We start from the raw sequence: 21,938 nt of genomic DNA, 5'->3' as shown, positions 1-21,938 counted from the left end.
GTGAAACTGTTGACCAACCATTGCTCTCCTGTGCACTTTCATGACAGGGCACGAGAGCAAGTTCAAGCAGTCCCCGTTCGCGAGATGGGATGTTCAATCGAAAACTCATTTTGTTTATCTAAAAACAGGTCCACCACAACAATAGGAACAACACAACACAGCTGCACACAAACCAGAGAACGGAACTTACTTAATATGTCTGATGAGTTTGCAGTCGGAGAATAGATGCATTTCTGTGTCCAGGCTTTTTTGTTTGTAATGGAGTACTCAGTCAAACAGCGAGAGATAGACAGAGGAGGCGGGAATGTCAGTCATCTCTTCTCCATTCTGAACCGGTGTGTGTATGTGTGTGACAGTCCCCTGCCTGAGCAACGGGACATTCTATCGATCACTTGGTTTCTGTTTGCGGCGTTGCGGTGTCTGCTGTGAACTGGTACTTTCTCACAACGGTATATTAAAGCCAACTTCTCACTAGCTGGTTAAAAACTACTGGATTTTGGCCGAGAATTTTACACCTACCGAATGTTTTCGCTGAGGTATCGCCTTCAGCCTCCTTTGCCTGTATCTCTGTTTGACTGAGAACTCCGTTTCAAATAAATAAGGCTGGGCATAGAAATGCATATATTCTCTGGCTACAAACTCATCAGACATTTTTAATAAGTTCTGTTCTCTGGTTTGTGTGCAGCTTTGTTGTATTCTGTTGTTAATATCACTGTGGCGGACCTGTTTTAGATAAACAAAACGAGTTTTCACTTGAACGCCCCATGTCATTAGCGGAGGCTGCATAAACTGTTGCTCTCATGCAGTGACTGCAGTCTCATGATCATGCACAGGACAGCAACAGTCATTCAACAGTTTCACTAAATAATACATTCGATTTTGGTTTGTTTCTCATCAAACCTAATGTATGCTTTCATAACAATCGCGAGTTTCATGGAATAATTTATTAGACTTCTGAATGATATACTTTGAACCATATACTGCCATTTTATGACATTACTGAGCACAAAGTTTTTTCACAATTTCTCCCTTTGACTTAAGAAAAAGAAAGAAAGTCATATGCGGTTATAATAACACAGTGGTGAGTAAAAAATTGTTGGTGAACTATCCCTTTAAGTCTTATGAGACAACTCTGTCACCCATAAATTGCAGATAATGGATTTTATATAATTTTCAAAAAGACATATATTCACTCATATCTAGCTCAAGGTTTTAGAAATACATCCATAAAAAGGTAATTTAATTGCATGCTAAATAGCAAAGTATCATTTTATGATCTGCAATATAGTTATACTATTATCACTATTATCATCATTTTTGTTTATAAAACTAAAAAGTGTGAAACCTTTTAGTTTTGGATGTTGTTATTATGTAAAATCATAGCTGATTTTTATCAGATATTTTAACCTTTTTTATTTAAATTATTACTATAAAAACATTTTTTTTTTTATAAAATATGCATAAAAATCAACCTTAAAAAAACATAGCTGTATAAAGCATTTATTAAAATATTCAGTAAATTCTGTATGATCAGAAACCATATATAATCACTGACTTAAAATTCTAGAATAAAGGATTAAACTTGGTTTGTGGATTGAAGGATTATTATAGAGTCTACATTGAGAGAGAGTGATAACTATACCTGTTAGACCTTAAAGACCAACAAATCTTGATCCATAACATATTCTCCCTACTTTAAGCTTTACTGAACGCTGTCCTCTGATGCACCCTGTATTACAATGACAGTTCAAGCAGTTCATCTCAAGGAATCTCAAGACCTCTTATATAAGCTTCCTCTACTCTGTGCCAGTAACTCTTTTACCTGCCCATTAAGTGGAGTACAGCTGCCATTATCCTATTAGTGGTAGTTATTTTAAGTGACCACCTCTTTTTAGTGGTTCCTGGACATAATAGGTTTAGACTCTCAGCATATTGCCCTCTAGCTCTCTGCAGAGGCCATTCTGCAGTTGTCACTGCCAATCTGCACCTCATTGCTGGAGTTCACAGGCACCTCAAGTGTAAAGGGCCAGCTGCCCCAAAGCAACTGCCTGGACCAGCTACGGATCAGAAAGTGAGGGTGGGACTGGTTTCCTACCTCTGCAGGCCACAGCCATGGGTAACAACCATGCAAGTCTGGATGATATCCTTGCTGAAGATATGCACCACTGGTATAACAAATTCATGAGGGAGTCTCCATCGGGCCTGATCACACTATTTGAGCTCAAGGCCATTCTTGGACTACAGGGTATGACTGAGGATGCGAACAGCTATGTGGACCAGGTGTTCTTCACTTTTGACATGGATGGGGTAAGATGGGGCAGGTCTTGGTTTGGATCTCATAGCACAAACCATATATGCACTTAAAGAGATAGTTCACCCAAAATCATTATCATCATGTATGGAAAAATTATGCAGTGAAAGTGACGGTGACTGAGGCTAACATTCTCTTTTATGTGTCCTATTTTCTACAGAAGAAAGAAAGTCATAGAGGTTTGGAACAATATGAACAATATTCATTTTTGGGTGAACTATCCCTTTAAGTTGAACGAATCATCCTTATGTTCTCTAAAGAGTTGTGACAGTACGATAAGCCTATAGACAGATCTAATTATGTCACATGCAGAGAACAATCTTGCAAAGCAGGCCATCATGAGAGATCATCTTCCATAGACTTGTTGCATAACTCTTTAATGGATATTTCAAAAGGACTAGGGATCTTTGGGTCAGGGATTAGGATGTGTAGAATAAAGTCAACCAAAGCAGTCAACCATTTATCTCTCATATACATGTATAAATGAGAACTAGTACCTCAAAAGAGGCTGCAAATAATTATCATAATCTAGAGCTTTTACCTCCTAATATTGATCTCAATGTAGGTTACTTGCCCTCAGCAAAAAATAAATAAATAAATAAATAAATACAAAATTAAATTGTGAGTTGCCATTACATGTAATTGTGTGAAAAGAGATTAGAAATGGGAGAACTGGCAAAAAAAAAAAAAAAAAAAAAAAAAAAGAAAAGAAAGAAGAAAGAAGAAGAAATAAAGCATGGAGGTTATTTTGAGGTATAATCCTTCTATGCATGAAGTTTACTTGATTGGTTTACTGATATGTTCAAAACAAACATGGATCTCACTGTAGACTGGTCTGCTAAGAGGAGAAAAGCTTATAATAGGGCCTTTCCCACTGGCAGTACTAAAGCCCGTTTTAGGTACTTTTCCCTGGGCCTAGTGCTTCGTTCCTCGAAGCCGTTTAAAAAAAAACCTGGATTGAGAAAGGAAAGGAGCTCCACAGCCACTGTTAGTAAACAACTAGCTGCTACTTAGAAGATTGTGCTAATTTTACAATTCCCTTAACAGATATAACATATTTACATTTGGCAGACACTTTTATCCAAAGCGACTTACAGTGCCCTTATTACAGGGACAATCCCCCTGGAGCAACCTGGAGTTAAGTGCCTTGCTCAAGGACACAATGGTGGCAGCTGTGGGGATTTCAGTGCTTTAGTCCACTATACCACCACCACATATAACCAACAAAGAATCACCCATTCCGTGTGTGTGTGTGTGTGTGTGTGTGTGTGTGTGTGTGTGTGTTTTCATCGGGAGACACTATTTGAGTTTTCGTCGTATCTGTACTGTGTGACTATACAGGAAATAAAGTGAATTCTGGATTACTACATCGACTTCTTCCTGGGATGACAGATATAAATAATCAGATGTTTATTGAGAATGAGTAACTGAACTTTATAATACACTAAACCGTCATTAAATCTAGTTTATATGAGGGAAGTATTGCGTGCCTGTTCCTGTGGTTATCTTGCATCAAGTCTTGCATAAATTTTTTAAGTAAATGAGTGAGTATTTCAGTACAGTAATTTATGCGTCATAAAAGCCTTTATTGTAAAAGATTGTGTTGATAAATAGGTTTATAGAGCATTTCAACATGTTGTCCACTGAGTTCAGCGTGTGCTCCATGTTTAAAGGGTGCTTTTCGCCGCCTCATCTCATCTCTCCAGCTGTAGCATGGAGCACCGCACACACACCTCACGCGCCCAGTTTAAACTGTAACATGAAGACACAAGCTGTGTCCAAAAACTGTAAAATGCTGCCTTCAGAGGCTGTATAAGGATGGATGAAGGTAGGATGAAATAAGGTGCTTTTTAAACTGTTCAGATAGTTCCATTCATCCAAAAACACTGGTTTCCGATGCAGCCGCAGTTAGTATAAAATGTGAATGTGAATGCAACAGGGAAAAAGTCTACTCGGGTGATCCGTTCCTCGTAAGAGTTGTCATCTAGAAAGTTACTGAGGGAAAAGTACTTGGACTGTAGGTGGGAAAGGGCCTAATGTCCTGAAAGCATTGGTTTAGGTTAAACAGCTTGTGCCACACACTGATTTCTAAGAAAGGTTGTTCATACTAATATTTTCATGAACATTTACTGTTTTACAGTATTGAGAATCAATGCCAGCAAGGCCTCACAGACTTAAAGGAACAGTTCACTCCAAAATGAAAATACTCTCATCATTTTCTTACCCTCATGCCATCCTAGATGTGTATGACTTTCTTTCTTCTGCAGAACACAAACAAAGATTTTTAGAAAAATATCTCAGTTCTGTAGGTCCATACAATGCAAGTGAATGGTGGACAGAACTTTGAAAATCATTAAGCCAGCATAAAAGTAATCCATATGACTCCAGTGGTTAAATCCATGTCTTCAGAAGCTGTATGATATGTGTGATTGAGAAACCGATCAGTCCTTTTTTACTATAAGTCTCCACTTTTAATTTCACATTCTTCTTCTTGGGTTTTTGGCAATTTGCATTATTCATGTATATCACCAATTACTGGGCAGGGAGGAGGATTTATAGTAAAAAAAAAAGGACTTTAATATTTATATGTTTCTCACCCACATGTATATCGTATCACTTCTGAAGACAAATTGAACCACTGGAGTCTTATGGATTACTTTTATGCTGCATTTATGTGCTTTTTTGGAGCTTCAAAGTTCTGCCCACCATTCACTTGCATTGTGAGGACTTACAAAGCTGAAATATTCTTCTAAAATTTTTCATTTTTGTTCAGCAGAAGAAACAAAGTCATACACATCTGGGATGGTATGCGGGTGAGTAAATGATGAGAGAATTTTCATTTTTAGGTGAACTATTCCTTTAATTTGAAGGCCATCTTGCTCCCTAAAGTCAAAAAGGCTATTATTGGATAATGCGGTTAGTGTGGTGGAGCATAACATTGTACATGCAAATCAATGGCCAAGTGCAGAGCATCCTTAAAAGGCCAATCATCATGACTTTGCATGTCAAAAACATGAATACAACATAATGAACTTTCCTTGACTTGTTCCTCCCTTTCTCTTTTTTTTTAAGGATGGATATATCGATTTTGTGGAATACATTGCTGCCATTAGTTTAATGCTCAAGGGGGAAATCAACCAGAAGCTAAAGTGGTACTTCAAACTTTTTGACCAGGATGGCAATGGGAAAATTGACAAGGACGAATTGGAGACAATATTCACAGTAAATGAAAGATTCATCAATGCTGTTTTCATAAAGTTTTTTGACAGCTTTCATTAGAGCTCTCTGGATTTTATCTGTAGCAAATACAATGTGAGACGAGGTTCATATCTGCTGATGATTGCTAGATTATCTTCATTAAAAATATCCTTATATTCTCCCACATCAGGTCTTTGGTTAACGAGACAAAAATAGAATGCCATTGCTGAAACTGATTCAGAAGTCAGGTGAACTTGGGACCTTGGATCAGTCTGCTTATCTTGTGGATGATCTCATTTAATCCAATTAGGAAACTGTCTTCCTTGTGCCTTTTCTGTACCTCAGTTTCTGAGACTGCTGCTTTCTAGCATGCCAACAGGATTGCATGTTCCAAGTGGTTCCATGTTCATTTCATTTTGGCTGACCTCTGACAGAGGTGGCTGGTTGCTATGGTTGGCTATTCCACACAATACTGAAGCAGTTCAATTATCAAAGTTCTAGGGATAGATATACAGTGCATCCGGAAAGTATTCACAGCGCTTCACTTTTTCCACATTTTGTTATGTTACAGCCTTATTCCAAAATGGATTAAATTCATTATTTTCCTCAAAATTCTACAAACAATACCCCATAATGACAACGTGAAAGAAGTTTGTTTAATATTACAGTAGATGCCATTCACTTCTAAAGCAGGGTTATAGAATATGAGATGTTTGGGGTTCCGGCAGACCTGACTAATGCAGCATAACTGTGAGGACAAGTATAAGTACAAGACGCCTATATATACAAGTCCCGTAGAGGACGCTGATATACTTAAGGTATAATGTTTCCATAGATTTATACTTGGATTTCATAGAAATCAAATCGATGTGTCTATGTAGATTTCATATATTTTTGAAAAACATTTATAGTATTTTCTACCAAAAACTTTTTCTGTGTCTGGTCACAGCACGTGACATTCTATACTTTAAGCCCCAGAAAAAATATCCAAATGACTTTGAACTCAGTAACTGAAAACATGTTCATCATTGAAGTGGTGTATGAAAGTAACTGTTTTGTGTGAATTGCATTTTTATACATTTTTGTATAACTCAATAAATTAAAACCAAAAATGTATCACGTCATGTTTAATAATTATCCCTTTTTGGTTCTACAAACTACAGGCAATACAAGACATCACACGAAATCGTGACATTGTGCCAGAGGATGTGGTGACTCTTATATATGAAAAGATTGATGTCAATGGAGAGGGTGAGCACAAATTCCATCTGAATGTAGTTATATTAATCTTTCGCATGTCTGTTGAGCTAATTGCATTTTCTTTCAACTGAAACTCACAGGTGAACTGACACTGGAGGAATTTATTGAAGGAGCAAAAGATCATCCAGATATTATGGATATGTTGAAGAAATTGATGGACCTCACTCCAGTCCTAATTATTATTGTTGATGGACGACAGAAACCAACCATGGAAGGTTAGGCTGCTTAAACACCATCTTAAGGACAAAATACAAAAAACAAAACAAACAAAAAAAAAGACAATCCCCGTTCTGAATTCAAAATAGAGCTGAAAATGGATTGGAGTTTTACAAGATGTTTGGCAATTCAACTCTGAGGATCAGATGTACCTCCCCACGGCATCTGTGTGATCCCCTTGATAGAAAATTCAAGGGAGAACTCAGACTGTTGCCCAAACCTGGTGCTGTCCGATCCCAAAGGAGATACAGAGCTTTGCGTCAGATAGGTACTCTGATGCTATAAGGGGTTCAGAGGACTAAGGAATGAGCAATGTGGTGCTTTTTAAGGAAAGGCTCAGTGGAGAAGGCTGGTAATATGACAAATAATGCTTATCCAACTTTCATTGGGTAAACTCATCATATAATCCAAGTATGGAGTGGAATTGTTTATGACAACCAGAGGCATCATTACACTGCTATGAGAGTGAATTGGGAGACAGTCCACTGTCTATTACACAGTCTGAATTCCCTAGAACACTATGTCAATTAAATAAGGTATAGGATAACAAAAGTACAGCACTTTATACAGGAAAATAGCAAATTTGCAGTTACATTATGCAGAAGAAATTTATAAAATGCATTTCCAGTTTTTGCTGTCTTTTTAGACAAAAAACCTTTAATCTGATCAAAACACTTGTCAAATGTTAAAACTGAAAGTTAACAAAATCGTCAAAACTAGCAACTGCATGTTTCAGAATAATAGAAATATTTAAAGGTATTTTCCCCTCTAATATCACTGTTTAGAAGTCTGAACTTGTTAAAACAGTCTTGAACCCCCTAAAACACTTGGATCAGCTTTGAATTTGACAACATACACGCAAGAAGTATAAAAGTGATTTTGCTGTTTGAAATATTCTAATACTAACAAGTAGCACCCCACAGAATCTGCAAACTTTTTCAGATTTTCTGTGCTGATTTTGGGGGAAAATCTTTGAAATTCTGTGGATTATTTCAAATCACCTGCTCCTCTAACAATAAATGTAAATAGTGTATCCACAGTATACATTAAATATACACCAGTGCGACTTACAGTCGATATGAAATTAAGTTTGATGCACACAAAATACAGACTTCAGGACACATAAGAACAGACTGGCATGCTTTCATGATTTTTTTTATACGGTTGAGTTGGCATCTTCACATGAGGGCAAGTTTGAACTCTTTTCAAAATAGTGTTTTTTAATGGAAACAACAAATATTCATTTCAAAGCTTTGTTACCATCTAGAGATGATGATATTTCATACCATGCATGAAAATGTACACTGCATGTACAAATGCCTCCAGAAACAGATCTTCTGTATTTAAACTTTTTCAGTTTTGACACTTTTCAGGCAGTAAGCTTCAAGTACTCAAATAAGATTATCTTCCTCTACTGTGATATACATTCTGGTATGAAATATTTATGTTGACTTACTAATAAAACTTTAAGCAAACCACTGTTTAATTTTATCCAAGAGAAAGAAATGTTGAGGGAAATAATGTTCAAATACTGTTTGTAGGTTACCAGTATAAGCAAGTTTACTGAGAAAATAAACTTGTACAAACACGTTTAAAAAATATACATTTGTTTCCATAGTCTACATAATACAAAGTAAATAAATGAGCACCAAGATACTCATATCCCACAGTCCATTCCTAAACAAATCCCAAGAGATCAACTACAATCACTTATTTTGATCCAAAGAAACATTTTGGTCACTCATCTAAATCTAAACAGTTCATTCAAATGTAAAGGGATAGTTCATCCAAAAATGATTTACTCAGCCTCATGTCATTTCAAACCAGTATAACTTTTTCTTTTTTCTGTGGAACACAAGAGGAGAAATTTTGAAGAATGTTGGCACTGTTCCTTTTTACATATAATGAAAGTAATTGGGGACTGAGGCTTTCAGCCCCTAACATTCTGTCTAACATTTCCTTTTGTGTTCCACAGAAGAAAGTAAGTCATATGGGTTTAGAACAACATGAGGATGAGTAAAGATTCACATGATTCAGTGTCATGTGTATCATTTTGTTTGAGGTGTTTGAACAGGTAAGCAATAATATATATAGTCTGATGAAGGCATATGTCACTCTCAGTGCACAGTAAACTGAGGTAAGCATCAGAGGGAGGAAGGGGAAAATCTTCTGCCAGATAATCAGTGGGTAAACAAACTCACAGATGAGCTCCAGGGGAATCAGGCCCAAGAGATATACTGCTTCCAGTGAGTTCACCAAAGCACCTCCCTTTCTGGAAAATCAATGTAATGGCACACATGATGAATGAATCACACTGTAAATTGTTGTTTATTTAAAAATGCAATAAGTAAAAGACAATTAGTTATAAATAATGTCATTATTAAATACTGACCTGAACAGCTTCTTTGGAGAGGTGAAACTGAAGATTGTAAACAACATCATAAGAAACATTTTGATGGGCAACTCTGCAAATAAGAGGAGACATTGAAAACATTTAAGATCAGTGATTGTTTTGAGATGGGTGTGGAGCTGAGGATTTCTTAAATGGATAGTTCATCCCAAAAAAATAAATAAATAAATACAAATAATAATAATAATAATAATAATAATAATAATAATATATATATATATATATATATATATATATATATATATATATATATATATATATATATATACACACTACCGGTCAAAAGTTTTGAAACACTTGACTGAAATGTTTCTCATGATCTTAAAAATCTTTTGACCTGAAGGCGTATGCTTAAATGTTTGAAATTAGTTTTGTAGACAAAAATATAATTGTGCCACCATATTCATTTATTTCATTATAAAACTAAAATGTAATTTAAAAAAAAAAGTTTTTGAAATTGATGACTTGGACCAAATAATAAAGAAAAGCAGCCAATAAGTGCCCAACATAGATGGGAACTCCTTCAATACTGTTTAAAAAGCATCCCAGGGTGATACCTCAAGAAGTTGGTTGAGAAAATGTCAAGAGTACACGTCTGCAAATTCTAGGCAAAGGGTGACTACTTTGAAGATGCTAAAATATAACACAGTTTTGATTTATTTTGGATTTTTTTTTTTAGTCACAACATAATTCCCATAGTTCCATTAATGTTATTCCATAGTTTTGATGACTTTACTATTATTCTAAAATGTAAAAATAAATTATAATAAAGAATAAGTGTTTCAAAACTTTTGACTGGTAGTGTGTGTGTGTGTGTGTGTGTGTGTGTGTGTGTGTGTGTGTGTGTGTGTGTGTGTATATATATATATATATATATATATATATATATATGTCATTGTTTCTTCACCCTCATGTTTTTCCAAATGCATATGACTTTCATTCTTCAATGGAACTTTTTTTTTTTTCATTTCATTTTCATTTCTTTTTAGTGAATAATGTAATTTTTCTCACACAAAGCAATGTATGGCGTCAAAAGACATGAACCATAGTACAGGAATCATATGGACCACTTTCATGCATTTCGTGTTGTCATTTTGGAGCTTGACAGCCCTAGTCCTCATTCACAGTCCTTATATGGAAAAGACTCACCAGAATATTCCACAAAAATTCACCTTTTATGTTCCACAAAAGACATATTTTTATGCATGAGGGTGAGTACATAATGATAGAATTTTCATTTTTGGGTGAACTATTCCTTTAATGAGATGTACCTTGGGTTGTGAAGAGGAGTGGAAATAAGGAATAATGACCAGCTGTACTGAGGATAAGAAAAATCCTGGCATCCTCCCTACTCTCCACTGCAAGCAGACTAATATGCATAAAACTGTTTGTAAGATCAGCCGAATGTTAAAGCACACCAATGTAAGAATACCATCAGATGATCACATCAAAGGAAGTATGGCCATTACAATGGCTTTTTCATGAACATGCCAACCAAACATAAATGATCCAAGGACACAAATGACAAGACACCGCAAGCATCCTCTTGCTCTATTTGGCCTATGCCATATCCTGAAAAGAGCAGGCTCCAAGGGAAAAAGTGACATGGTTTAAAATTACATCCACAGCTGTATGTCACAAATGGAATCAATGAAAATCTATTTATTTGAAGATACAAAATATCAATGCAAGTCAAAAAGAACTTATATTGACAGTAACGTACACACAAGGGTTGCCAAAGGAGAGACTGAAGGGAGCACAGAGTGCTGAAACTCTTGAACCAGACCACCAGTCATTGAGGCCTTGGGGAGTTTGTTGATGTCAAGCAGTTTGAATCTCACACTTGAATGAAGGAATAAGTAATAAGTCAAGTAAAAAAAAAGAAAGGGGTGGGGGGCAGTGAATGGATCATTACATGACAAAGCTCATACTATGAACATACTATCAACTGATACTACTGTATACAGTATATTGTTTGTGTATTAATATTAATGGTAATGTTTGATTTGTTGAACGTATCCAGGATGGAAGAGGCTTTATCTGCTATATTGTAAAGTGCCCAGATGTTGGGTGCCCAGTATGCATGACACAGACCATGCTTGAAAGGGAACAGTCGTGACAGGACTTGTGGAAGCTGACCCTTTTAAAGGTAAATAAAGTTTATCAGTGAACCTGAAGAAAAAGTTAGTCCTTTATCAACTGGAAGTTTTTTATATCTGCAACAAACCAGGGCTATAAAAGGTCCAAATGACACTGCAAATGTAGACAAGACAATTGTTCCTAAGTGCTACCAATCGCAAAAGACTGAAACTTCTCCACAGCAAAGACCCATCTGAATAAAACACAAGGATGTAAGATTTTATTCATGTATCACACAATCCTTTTTTCTTAATTACACAGAAAAAGTATTACCTGCATTGTTCTGGGTGAAACAAAAACATCTCAGCAGGAAGATTCCACATGCAGGTGTGATGTAGAGATATACGTGCTTTAAGTTTAAAAGGATGGAAAACAGCAATGCACCCTCCAAGTGTCTGCCCTGTTTATAGAGAAATGCATTAATATACGCTGACAAATTTTGCAGAATATTAGACTTAATAATAGTTCAGTTAAAGCTACACTATGTAACTTTTGACCCTCTAGCGGTTAAAAAATAAAACTGCATGCGTTTTTCAGAAGAACATTGTTTTGGTAATGATGTAAGTTGTGCTTCGGCTCTGATGAATGTGGTTCGAGGCACCAGTGTACACACGGATACAGGACATCTTATCAGAGCGAATGGACAAATAAATAACAAAAGAAAGGAAAATATGGATATCCGAAAACATGTCATCTGAGCAGGTGCCATATCTTATGCTGTTGTTTTGACTTATTGGAAACACTGATGTTCTGAAATAAATTATGTTACAAAAATCAGGCAACGGTTGTTAACATTAGACACAATGATTGCTAGTATGATGTGGTCAAACATTGTAAAGTTTTTATAACTGCAGGATATTCTGGCCAAATAGACCACGGTAGTAACTAATTTATAGATTGTCACTGTTACCAACCAGTGGTCAACATCATTTCAAGACTCACATGTCCTTGGCAAGCCTAGGACTAAAGGATTTATTTATATAAATTATTGCCGTTATAATTAAAAATACATGTGTGCTAGCAAGTGAAATGTTCTGCACCGATTACAATAGAATTATTGTATTTCACTACACACACACAGACATGTGTTTGAATACACAGCTATACATAAACCATATCAATAGGATATCTTACCTGTTGAGTAAGAAATAAGACATCTCTGGGTCACTTTTAAATCCTTTCAGATCTCGGAGTTGTTGCCACCTCTGAAAAGTCAAGCCGATGTGGATTCGGGGTTTTATTACGGACTCTGTCACCTTCCCTTTTTGCTTGTAGACTCTACTCTGTTCGGGGTTTCTTTGTTTTTTCAACAGTGATTCCCCGGAGGTTTGCCGTTTGAATGATCCATGGTACATTTTTCTCATTCGTTGTGACGACAAACTTTCAGCTTCACACTACTCCCACAACATACATGCACTACAGTAGCCGGAGCTTATTTTCTCTGTGTAGGGATATGACGTCAACACGCACGGGCGAATGATGTATGTATGCAATTTGCAGCTAAATCCGTCCTGACAGCTCTAAAATATAAATCATTATTATAGGTTTATCAAAGTGTATTTGGGTAAAGACATGGTTTGGAAGATGGATTTTTGTTGCACTCTCTCATTAATAACATTGTTGTTTTTTAACAAAATAAAGTTACATATTGTAGCTTTAAACACTGAATACCAATACCTGAAAATGTCTTGCTACTGATAGAAGAACACCAAACAGAAAGCCATTGTATTGGAAATGATTATCTGCAGGAACTCTGTCAGTGGCAATTAACATTACGTGTATGAGCCACATTACGGCATGCATAACTTCACTTGTTTTGAATTTTTTAATGTGCCAGTTCTGCAAGGATACGGTCAACAATCAGAAGCCCAAAGTTCCACAGCAACAACACTGGCAGGATGAAAGACGGTTTCCCTATAAGGTCTCTTCCTTTGTCTTCTCGCAAACATTTGCAACACCTAGAATAATACAATGGTATTTCATCTTATATTCAGCAGTACAAGTAGACAATTAATGGTTAAATAATAGTTGTGTCTTTAAAGTTTCTAATTGTGAACAGGAATTTTTAAATGTGACATACACTGAAAAAATTTGTAGTGGGGTTTAATAAAAAATACAAAATAAATCTTAGGAAACAATTTCCAAGCAGAAATGTATAATAAATGTAACATACCATATTTTCAAGTAAAGCTACACACATTCTTGGTGGCTTTAATTAGAAATTCTCAAGTAAAGTATACTTTGTTTGCAATACTCATTTTACTCGCTTTTTGTCTGCACATTTTGTAGCACTGAATTAAGCCATGCTTTTAAGTGTTGTAGCATTTCAATGCATTTTTAAAATACTCAGTCATGTACCACATGACATGGAAGCCTTCCACAGGGAAGCTTAATGAATGCTATATTGTCTATTAGACAACATCACCCTGCGTCACTGGTGATAGAATCAAGATCCAGAGCTGCGCACACAAACCTCAACACTTGATGCACAAAACATGATGACATAACAATCAACAGAAATTTTTTTTTTTAATCATGAATAGGTAATTTGAGTAGAAAATGAACTTCAGACTCACAAAACAAGAAGTTACCAAATGTCAAACAAATAAAAAATTATAATAATAATAAAAATGGTGTAAATAAACTTGCAAACAGTGAAACCATGCAAACTCATTAATTATTAAAGCATGCTAGGAACACCAGCTTCAAAACATTGTGTAAAATGTACTTGTTTTATTTACCTGTGAAATTTACTCAGATAAACAAATAAATATGACAACGTTTTCTATTTAAGGACTGATACATGATGACACATTATAAAGTTAACAAACAATCAAAAATAATATTTACTTTATAAGCAAGACTCCAGAGAATTCATTTTGTTTTACATGTTTGAATTGTGTACAAATACAGAGTTTACTTCATATTAATAAGCTTCAATTGCTCCTATATGGTAGGTACATACTTTTTTACAGATTTTACTCATGAGTCAGATGGCATGATTAATTGCGTTAATTTTTTAACACATTATTTTTTATATAATTAATCACACTAAATTAATGCATAAAATTGACAACCCTACTTTAAAGTTAATGTGAACTTCTGTCACAGTTATTCCATACATCCCTCATTAATAATAAGGTGCTTGAGCAATATTACAAGCAAATATACTGTATATGAAATAACATTTAAAAATTCTATTTAAATATTTGAAACAAGAAACATACCATCTTCCTGTGTTTGCCAAGGAAAAATAAAGGATTGTGGTAGCTCACAGGCAGCATCCACAATAATCTAATTTCAAGCAGCACAATACTTGTTGACCCCTCTTCAAACATAGCGCTTATGGTTGTGAACATAAAGCTCTATTTTGGTCTCGTCACTCCAAATTACAGTGTGCCAGAAGCTGTGAGGCATGTCAAGGTGTTGTCGGGCATATTGTAACTGGGCTTTTTTGTGGCATTGGTGCAGTAAAGGCTTCTTTCTGGCAACTCGACCATGCAGCTCATTTTTGTTCAAGTATCGTCGTATTGTGCTCCTTGAAACAACCACACTGTCTTTTTCCAGAGCAGCCTGTATTTCTCCTGAGGTTACCTGTGGGTTTTTCTTTGTATCCTGAACAATTCTTCTGGCAGTTGTGGCTGAAATCTTTCTTGGTCTACCTGACCTTGGCTTGGTATCAAGAGATCCCCGAATTTTCCACTTCTTAATAAGTGATTGAACAGTACTAACTGGCATTTTCAAGGCTTTGGATAACTTTTTATATCCTTTTCCATCTTTATAAAGTTCCTTGCACCTTGTTAAGCAGGTTTTTTGACGGTTCTTTTCTGCTCCCCAGTATCTAGCCTACTCAGTGCATCCACGTGAGAGCTAACAAACTCATTGACTATTTATATACAGACACTAATTGCAATTTACAAAGCCACAGGTGTGGGAAATTAACCTTTAATTGCCATTTAAACCTGTGTGTGTCACCTTGTGTGTCTGTAACAAGGCCAAACATTCAGGGGTATGTAAACTTTTGATTAGGGCCATTTGGGTGATTTCTGTTATCATTATGATTTAAAAAGGAGCCAAACAACTATGTGATAATAAATGGCTTCATATGATCACTATCCTTAAATAAAATACTTTTTTTTTTTTTTTTTTTTTTTTTTGCACGATCAGTCATATTTTCAAAATCAATGCCAAAATTTCACAATTTCTGCCAGGGTATACAAACTTTTGAGTACAACTGTAACTATAACATACCATTCTACCTAAAGACATCATATTTTATGCTTTGGAGACTTGCAGACAGCTCTTCTATATCCTTCTTCTGCTCATTCTGACTGTCTGCTGTCTGCTCTCTTACTACAACAACACTGGATTGTTGCTTACACAGACAGTGGTGTGACTGTGATAATTAGCATAATATCCTTAGTGAATGTACATTTCATTACCCATCACTGATGAGACTTTAACATCGATCACCCACTGTTCCATCTGTCGGATTCATCTCTGCTTTGACTCCCTCCAGTCTACAGCACATAAATACAGTACATTCAGTCTATCAACAAAAATAAAAGTTGTTACACGATGAGAGGTTTAATTACTCATATTTAAATATAGACAGAATGAATAAGCCCACAGTACGGGCTCGATGTTCCGACATAGCATTCAACGTGGTGATAATATAGAAGAGAATGCACTTACTATGCATTTATCAAAAGACATTTAAGAATGGATACTCCGAGTGCCAGAGAAAAAACACAACTCTTATCGTTAGTCATGGGCACAGCCATGACAGTTTCTAGAAGTCATTAAATACCATTTAACGGCGTTGCTGGCTAATAGCGAAGAGTATTTAACCCAAGACAGACCACTTGTATTAAAATGCGCCTGACAGGCAAAAGAGCCAATCACCCTTTAGATATACAGCCATCGCCTGTCAGTCAACTCAAGAACGCGCACGCGCAATAGCTGAACCAGCCTGAAAATAGCTGTTTTAAGCGTGATCTGAGGTAAATAAGCACAATTTATGATACCATTGTTGTCAGATTTTACTGCTGATGTTGAAGATGTTATTGTATTGTATCTTGAACAACAGTTTTGGAGATTTCGGTCTTTCTCCATTTAAGTAGATGGGAGCTATACTTTTATGCCGCTTGTATCGATAGAAAATAGCTGCCCTGGAGCGTACCAATGATGACCGCCGAGTGGACTGACTTGCCTTGAAATACTTTGCTAATAGTTAGCTCAAAAACCTAGTCCCCCATTGAGCTGCAGTCTCAGGAAGATTTTTATCCCACTGGAGACATTTATACACTAAACAGTAAAATCTTTAGCATAAATTAATTCTACGTAATGGTACCTGACATAGAAATCGGCAACAACAATCCATATAAAAAGATTGTTAAAAAATAAATAAATAAAATAAACAAACAAATAAATAATAATAATAATAATAATAAAAAAACCTAAGCAGTAATCACAAACGACTGTGATTGGTCCATCTTGGCCCGCGTTGAGGAGAGGAGCAGGTATCGCGTGGAAACGCCGTCTTAACGGTGAATAATTCAAACAACAAAAGACATCAAGAAATTAATTAGCCAGTCAATTTTTAATAAAATAAGCATTTAATAGTTAAAATATGATAATTATTATTTAAATAAATAGTACCTAAGAACTTCACAAATTTTTACCTAACAAACCTAAAACACCTAAAATACGTCCGGGCCGTTAAGCTCCGCCTATTTTATAACTTTGTTTCATGCTAATGGTCATTCTACCTACTTCTTCTATTTCACTTTTAACGTCGTCAAAACTGCAAAAACTCTACCTTCTTCACAATACTATCAAAACGAACTTTATTGTACCAACTCAGGAAACCACGTCCAACATAAACTACATAAACGAACAACACTCACGCGTTTTACAAGGCTGCGCTAATCGTTTTGACTCAGATGTATGTATTCTTTCTTGGAATGACAGTGAAGAAGGACAGAGAGACAAGGGTTTAGTGAGTTGCGGAGTCATTAGTAGTGCATAATTGGTTCAGGAGTATATAAAAAAGCTATCAGTGCAGAGCAATTGCCTGCCCACCCAATAATCCAAAAACCTGCGTGCAATATTTTGTCAACAATGTCATTCTGGGGAATCTTTCTGCGCAGACAATGTCAGTTCTTCTCCCTTTTAAAATTGCATCAGCTCAACATGCAACCAAAGTGTCAAAGGAGAGGTAAGGCAGTCTTGCCGTTGTTCGATGGACACATTGTAGTAAACAGCATATTTCGACAGACAGATGTCCGTTTCCTTTTAGGGTTCCATGCATCGACCGCTGTGAAGACTTATGATGTGAGGAAAGTGGAGTTAACGCCACTGGAGCAGAGGAAACTCACTTTTGACTCCCATGCGCTTGTGACAGAGCTGGAATCGAGCGGTATGTTTACTGCATGTGTCAGGCTGCCATTCTCCAAACTATATGATGAAGCGCTTGCCATAGTTTTACATGCATATGCTGCAAACACATTCCTAATGTGCACGTAGCTCAAATGTAAAATTGAAATATTTAGATATGTATTTACATTTTTTAAAAATTCTTCAATTGGCATCATATATGTATGTCTCAGGCTTTGAGAAGAGGCAGGCAGAAGTGATCGTAACGGCGTTGGTGACTCTTACTACAGCCAACATGGACATTGTATATAGAGATATGGTCACAGGAGCCCATCAGGTTAGCAGGCCCACAAATGTGCTGTCAGCTAAATTGACTGATAATGAACCCCATTTAATGGTATGGTTTCTTCATTATTTTTTTCTTCTTCTTGTGTTAGGAAATAGCGCTTCAACAAATCATGGCTCATCTAGACTCGATTAGGAAAGACATGGTTATTCTGGAAAAGAGTGAATTTGCCAACTTGCGTTCAGAAAATGCTGTAAGCATGAAGTGTAATTTTGCATTTCTTTCATTGTTTTTGATTCTACAGTCAGAAAATAAAGCAGATAATAATAAATGAATATACCACTCATATGAGACACAGGATTTCCATTATTTAGTTATTTACCATTTCAAATATTTTACACACAGAAAATGAAAACAGAACTGGAACAAATAAAGAACAGACTACAGGTGAGTAAATGTTATGTTCTGTGGATTTTAATAATCGTTCATTGCAAAATACTTTGTTTATCCCATAATGGAGTGTTTAATGTATGCGGTGTCTCTCTGTGACCCAAACACTGAAGGAAGAAAGTCAAAAAATCAGAGCAGATGCAAAGTTAGATATTAATCTGGAGCGAAGTAGAGTTACAGACATGGTACGTATGCCTTTTTTACATGAAAGAAATGTGTTTGTTTTTTAAGATGATCTTTTCTTAAACACTTTAAATTCAGTTGATTGATTGATTTTTATTTCAGTTTACAGAACAAGAGAAGACACTTATGGAAGTTAGGACAGAGTTCCATAAAAAGGTGGGGTTTAAAAATCAACAATCATTAAAGTTTAATGGAAAGGCAAGCACTTTCTGTTTGATGTGGTGACTTAATGTTTTTATTTCATTTAGTTAAGTTTATTGATGCACTCAAATATAAATGAATATTATTTCAAATAGAGCTTCATTTGTACTCAATTATGAAAAGAAAAATCTACATTTTTCAGAATGCAGAACTGGAAAGTGAAGCAGTGGAAACCTCAAAGAAAATAGACATTCAAGTAGCCTCTTTGAAAACCCTCGTGGAATCACTTAAACTGGAAACAATTCGTTATCTTGCAGGTAAGCACTTATGAATTACAGGAATTCTAACTCTCTCAGTGGTGGCACTATTGAGCTACTATTGATTCCATACATTGTGTGGAACCGTTCATTTATTTGGCTACTAAATTATTTGATTGCAAGCGCTTCAGATAAGACATTGAACTTGATAACAGAAGAATATGTTAATCAAGTGCCCCATTAATGGCTCATTCAATATGCTGATGTAATTTAAATTTGTTGTTTGACTTGCACATATACACACTAAGAACATAACCTGTACTGTTGAATTGAATGATTAAATAATCAGATCTTTCATATTCTTTTTCACAGCATGCATCTTCACCTGCTTGGCAATTGCGTTGGGTTTCTATCGCTTATGGAAGTGAATCTAAAAGAAATAAAAAAAAATAAATAGAAGGGATTTTTTTGTTGTTGTTATTACAATTTTATTACATTTCAATATTACATGGTTTTGTGAAGAACATGAATATACTGTTCTTTAGTTTTTCGGTCAAAAGTTTTGAAACACTTACTCATTCTTATAATTTTTTTCTTCACATTTTAGAATAATAGTAAAGTCATCAAAACTATGGAATAACATAAATTGAACTATGGGAATTATGTTGTGACTAAAAAAAAATCCAAAATAAATCAAAACTGTGTTATATTTTAGCATCTTCAAAGTAGTCACCCTTTGCCTAGAATTTGCAGACATGTACTCTTGACATTTTCTCAACCAACTTCTTGAGGTATCACCCTGGGATGCTTTTTAAACAGTATTGAAGGAGTTCCCATCTATGTTGGGCACTTATTGGCTGCTTTTCTTTATTATTTGGTCCAAGTCATCAATTTCAAAAACTTTTTTTTTAAATTACATTTTAGTTTTATAATGAAATAAATGAATATGGTGGCACAATTATATTTTTGTCTACAAAACTAATTTCAAACATTTAAGCATACGCCTTCAGATCAAAAGATTTTTAAGATCATGAGAAACATTTCAGTCAAGTGTTTCAAAACTTTTGACCGGTAGTATATATATATATATATTAAATTCCAACAGTGATTTCACACATTTTGTTTAAAACTAAGGACATATCAGCAGAGCCTATCAATAAATACTCATTAGGAGTTTGACTATTTTTTTTGTAATACATCAAACTTTTCAAATCTCTCAATTTTCATCTTTTTGCGATATACTCTTTTAAAACAAAACCTGTAAAAGTTGTTTGTGGGCATTTTTTTTTATTTTATTCATGAACAGACATTGAAAAAATTATATTGACTAAGGAAAGAAACCGTACAATACCACATTTTCTTTTCTTTAAAGTATTTCAGTAATTTCTGTTTGTTTTCATTAAACCTTATCCAGAAGCTGATTTCATACTGTATATTGTAGCCATTTAAATAAAAAACACTGGAACCACAGAACTTAAAAGCATGAGATACTGTATTTATACTTGACATATTAAAATATATTTGTTCAATGGGTCAAACTGTGCCACTGCAAAGCAGCATAAACTGCTGATTCAATGCTTGAATTAATGTATTCGTTTTCAATAATGATTTTTTTCTCCTTTTTTTTAGTTTGTTATATATACATCATTTCAACCTTGTTGATGAGCACACCATGTGACTGTGTATTTAACATTTAAATACACAACATATACTGAACAAAAATATGAACGCAACATGCAACAATTTCAAAGATTTTACTGAGTTACAGTTCATTTAAGGAAATCAGTCAATTGAAATAAATTCATTAGGCCCTAATTTAATCTAATCAACACGTATGGAAAATTTCTGGGATCTTTTATTTCAGATCATGAAACATGGGACCAACACTTTACATGTTGCGTTTATATTTTTGTTCAGTGTAGTTTTCCATGTTACCCCCCTACCCCCTTTACATACTACAATATAGCTAAATGATTTGGATAAACATTACAAATTAAATTGTCTGGTATACATATGGTGAAATTTCACACAATGATGTTGCTGAAATAAATTGACAGAGAATGTTTCATTAGCACTGAAACTTTATTTAGAATTATGGATAAAACTGACAAGTTAAAATTTGAGTCAACTTAAACTTAAAAAGCATGAGATATGAGAAACTGTATTTATACTTGTGACATATTAAAATAAACATTCTCAATAGGTCAAACTGTGCCACTGCAAAGCAGCGTGTAAACTGCTGATTCAGTGCTTGAAATTTTTATTTTATTTTTCTCCCTTTTCTCCCCAATTTGGAATGCCCAATACCCACTACTTACTAGGTCCTCGTTGTGGCACGGTTACTTACCTTAATCCAGGTGGTGGAGGACAAGTCTCAGCTGCCTCCTCTTCTGAGACAGTCAATCCGCGCATCTTATCACGTGGCTTGCTGTGCATGACACCACGGAGACTCACAGCATGTGGAGGCTCATGCTACTCTCCACGATCCACGCACAAATTACCACGCACCCCATTGAGAGCGAGAACCACTAATCGCGACTATGAGGAGGTTACCCCATGTGACTCTACCCTCCCTAGCAACCGGGCCAATTTGGTTGCTTAGGAGACCACTCAGCATGCCCTGGATTCGAACTCGCGGCTCCAGGGGTGTTAGCGTCAATAGCGTCAGCTACCCTGGCCGTGATTCGATGCTTGAATTATTAATGTAGT

The 21,938-nt window shown here is 35.5% G+C and overlaps 2 protein-coding genes and 1 pseudogene across 2 annotated transcripts; 2 read left to right on the top strand and 1 right to left on the bottom strand.

Moving 5' to 3' along the window:
* The first annotated feature begins 1,962 nt into the window (after positions 1 to 1,962).
* Positions 1,963 to 8,961, top strand: LOC127431376 (guanylyl cyclase-activating protein 1-like). The gene is made up of 4 exons (XM_051681801.1): positions 1,963 to 2,307; positions 5,384 to 5,533; positions 6,673 to 6,760; positions 6,850 to 8,961. The coding sequence occupies exons 1-4, from the start codon at positions 2,113 to 2,115 to the stop codon at positions 6,987 to 6,989; spliced, it is 573 nt and encodes a 190-aa protein (XP_051537761.1). The 5' UTR covers positions 1,963 to 2,112; the 3' UTR covers positions 6,990 to 8,961.
* Positions 8,962 to 8,971: 10 nt separating this feature from the next.
* On the bottom strand, positions 8,972 to 14,459 carry LOC127430528 (probable dolichyl pyrophosphate Glc1Man9GlcNAc2 alpha-1,3-glucosyltransferase; annotated as a pseudogene).
* Positions 14,460 to 17,283: 2,824 nt separating this feature from the next.
* LOC127430742 (coiled-coil domain-containing protein 90B, mitochondrial-like) lies at positions 17,284 to 19,688 on the top strand. The gene is made up of 9 exons (XM_051680763.1): positions 17,284 to 17,754; positions 17,836 to 17,955; positions 18,146 to 18,249; positions 18,350 to 18,451; positions 18,604 to 18,645; positions 18,762 to 18,833; positions 18,934 to 18,987; positions 19,175 to 19,289; positions 19,602 to 19,688. Exons 1-9 carry the CDS (start codon positions 17,658 to 17,660, stop codon positions 19,655 to 19,657), a joined length of 762 nt encoding a protein of 253 aa, XP_051536723.1. The 5' UTR covers positions 17,284 to 17,657; the 3' UTR covers positions 19,658 to 19,688.
* The last annotated feature ends 2,250 nt before the right edge of the window (positions 19,689 to 21,938 follow it).

This window comes from Myxocyprinus asiaticus, chromosome 40 (assembly GCF_019703515.2).
Source record: "Myxocyprinus asiaticus isolate MX2 ecotype Aquarium Trade chromosome 40, UBuf_Myxa_2, whole genome shotgun sequence".
NCBI lineage: Eukaryota > Metazoa > Chordata > Actinopteri > Cypriniformes > Catostomidae > Myxocyprinus > Myxocyprinus asiaticus.
The sequence above is the reverse complement of the archived record's forward strand: the minus strand, read 5'-3'. Positions and strand labels throughout refer to the sequence as shown.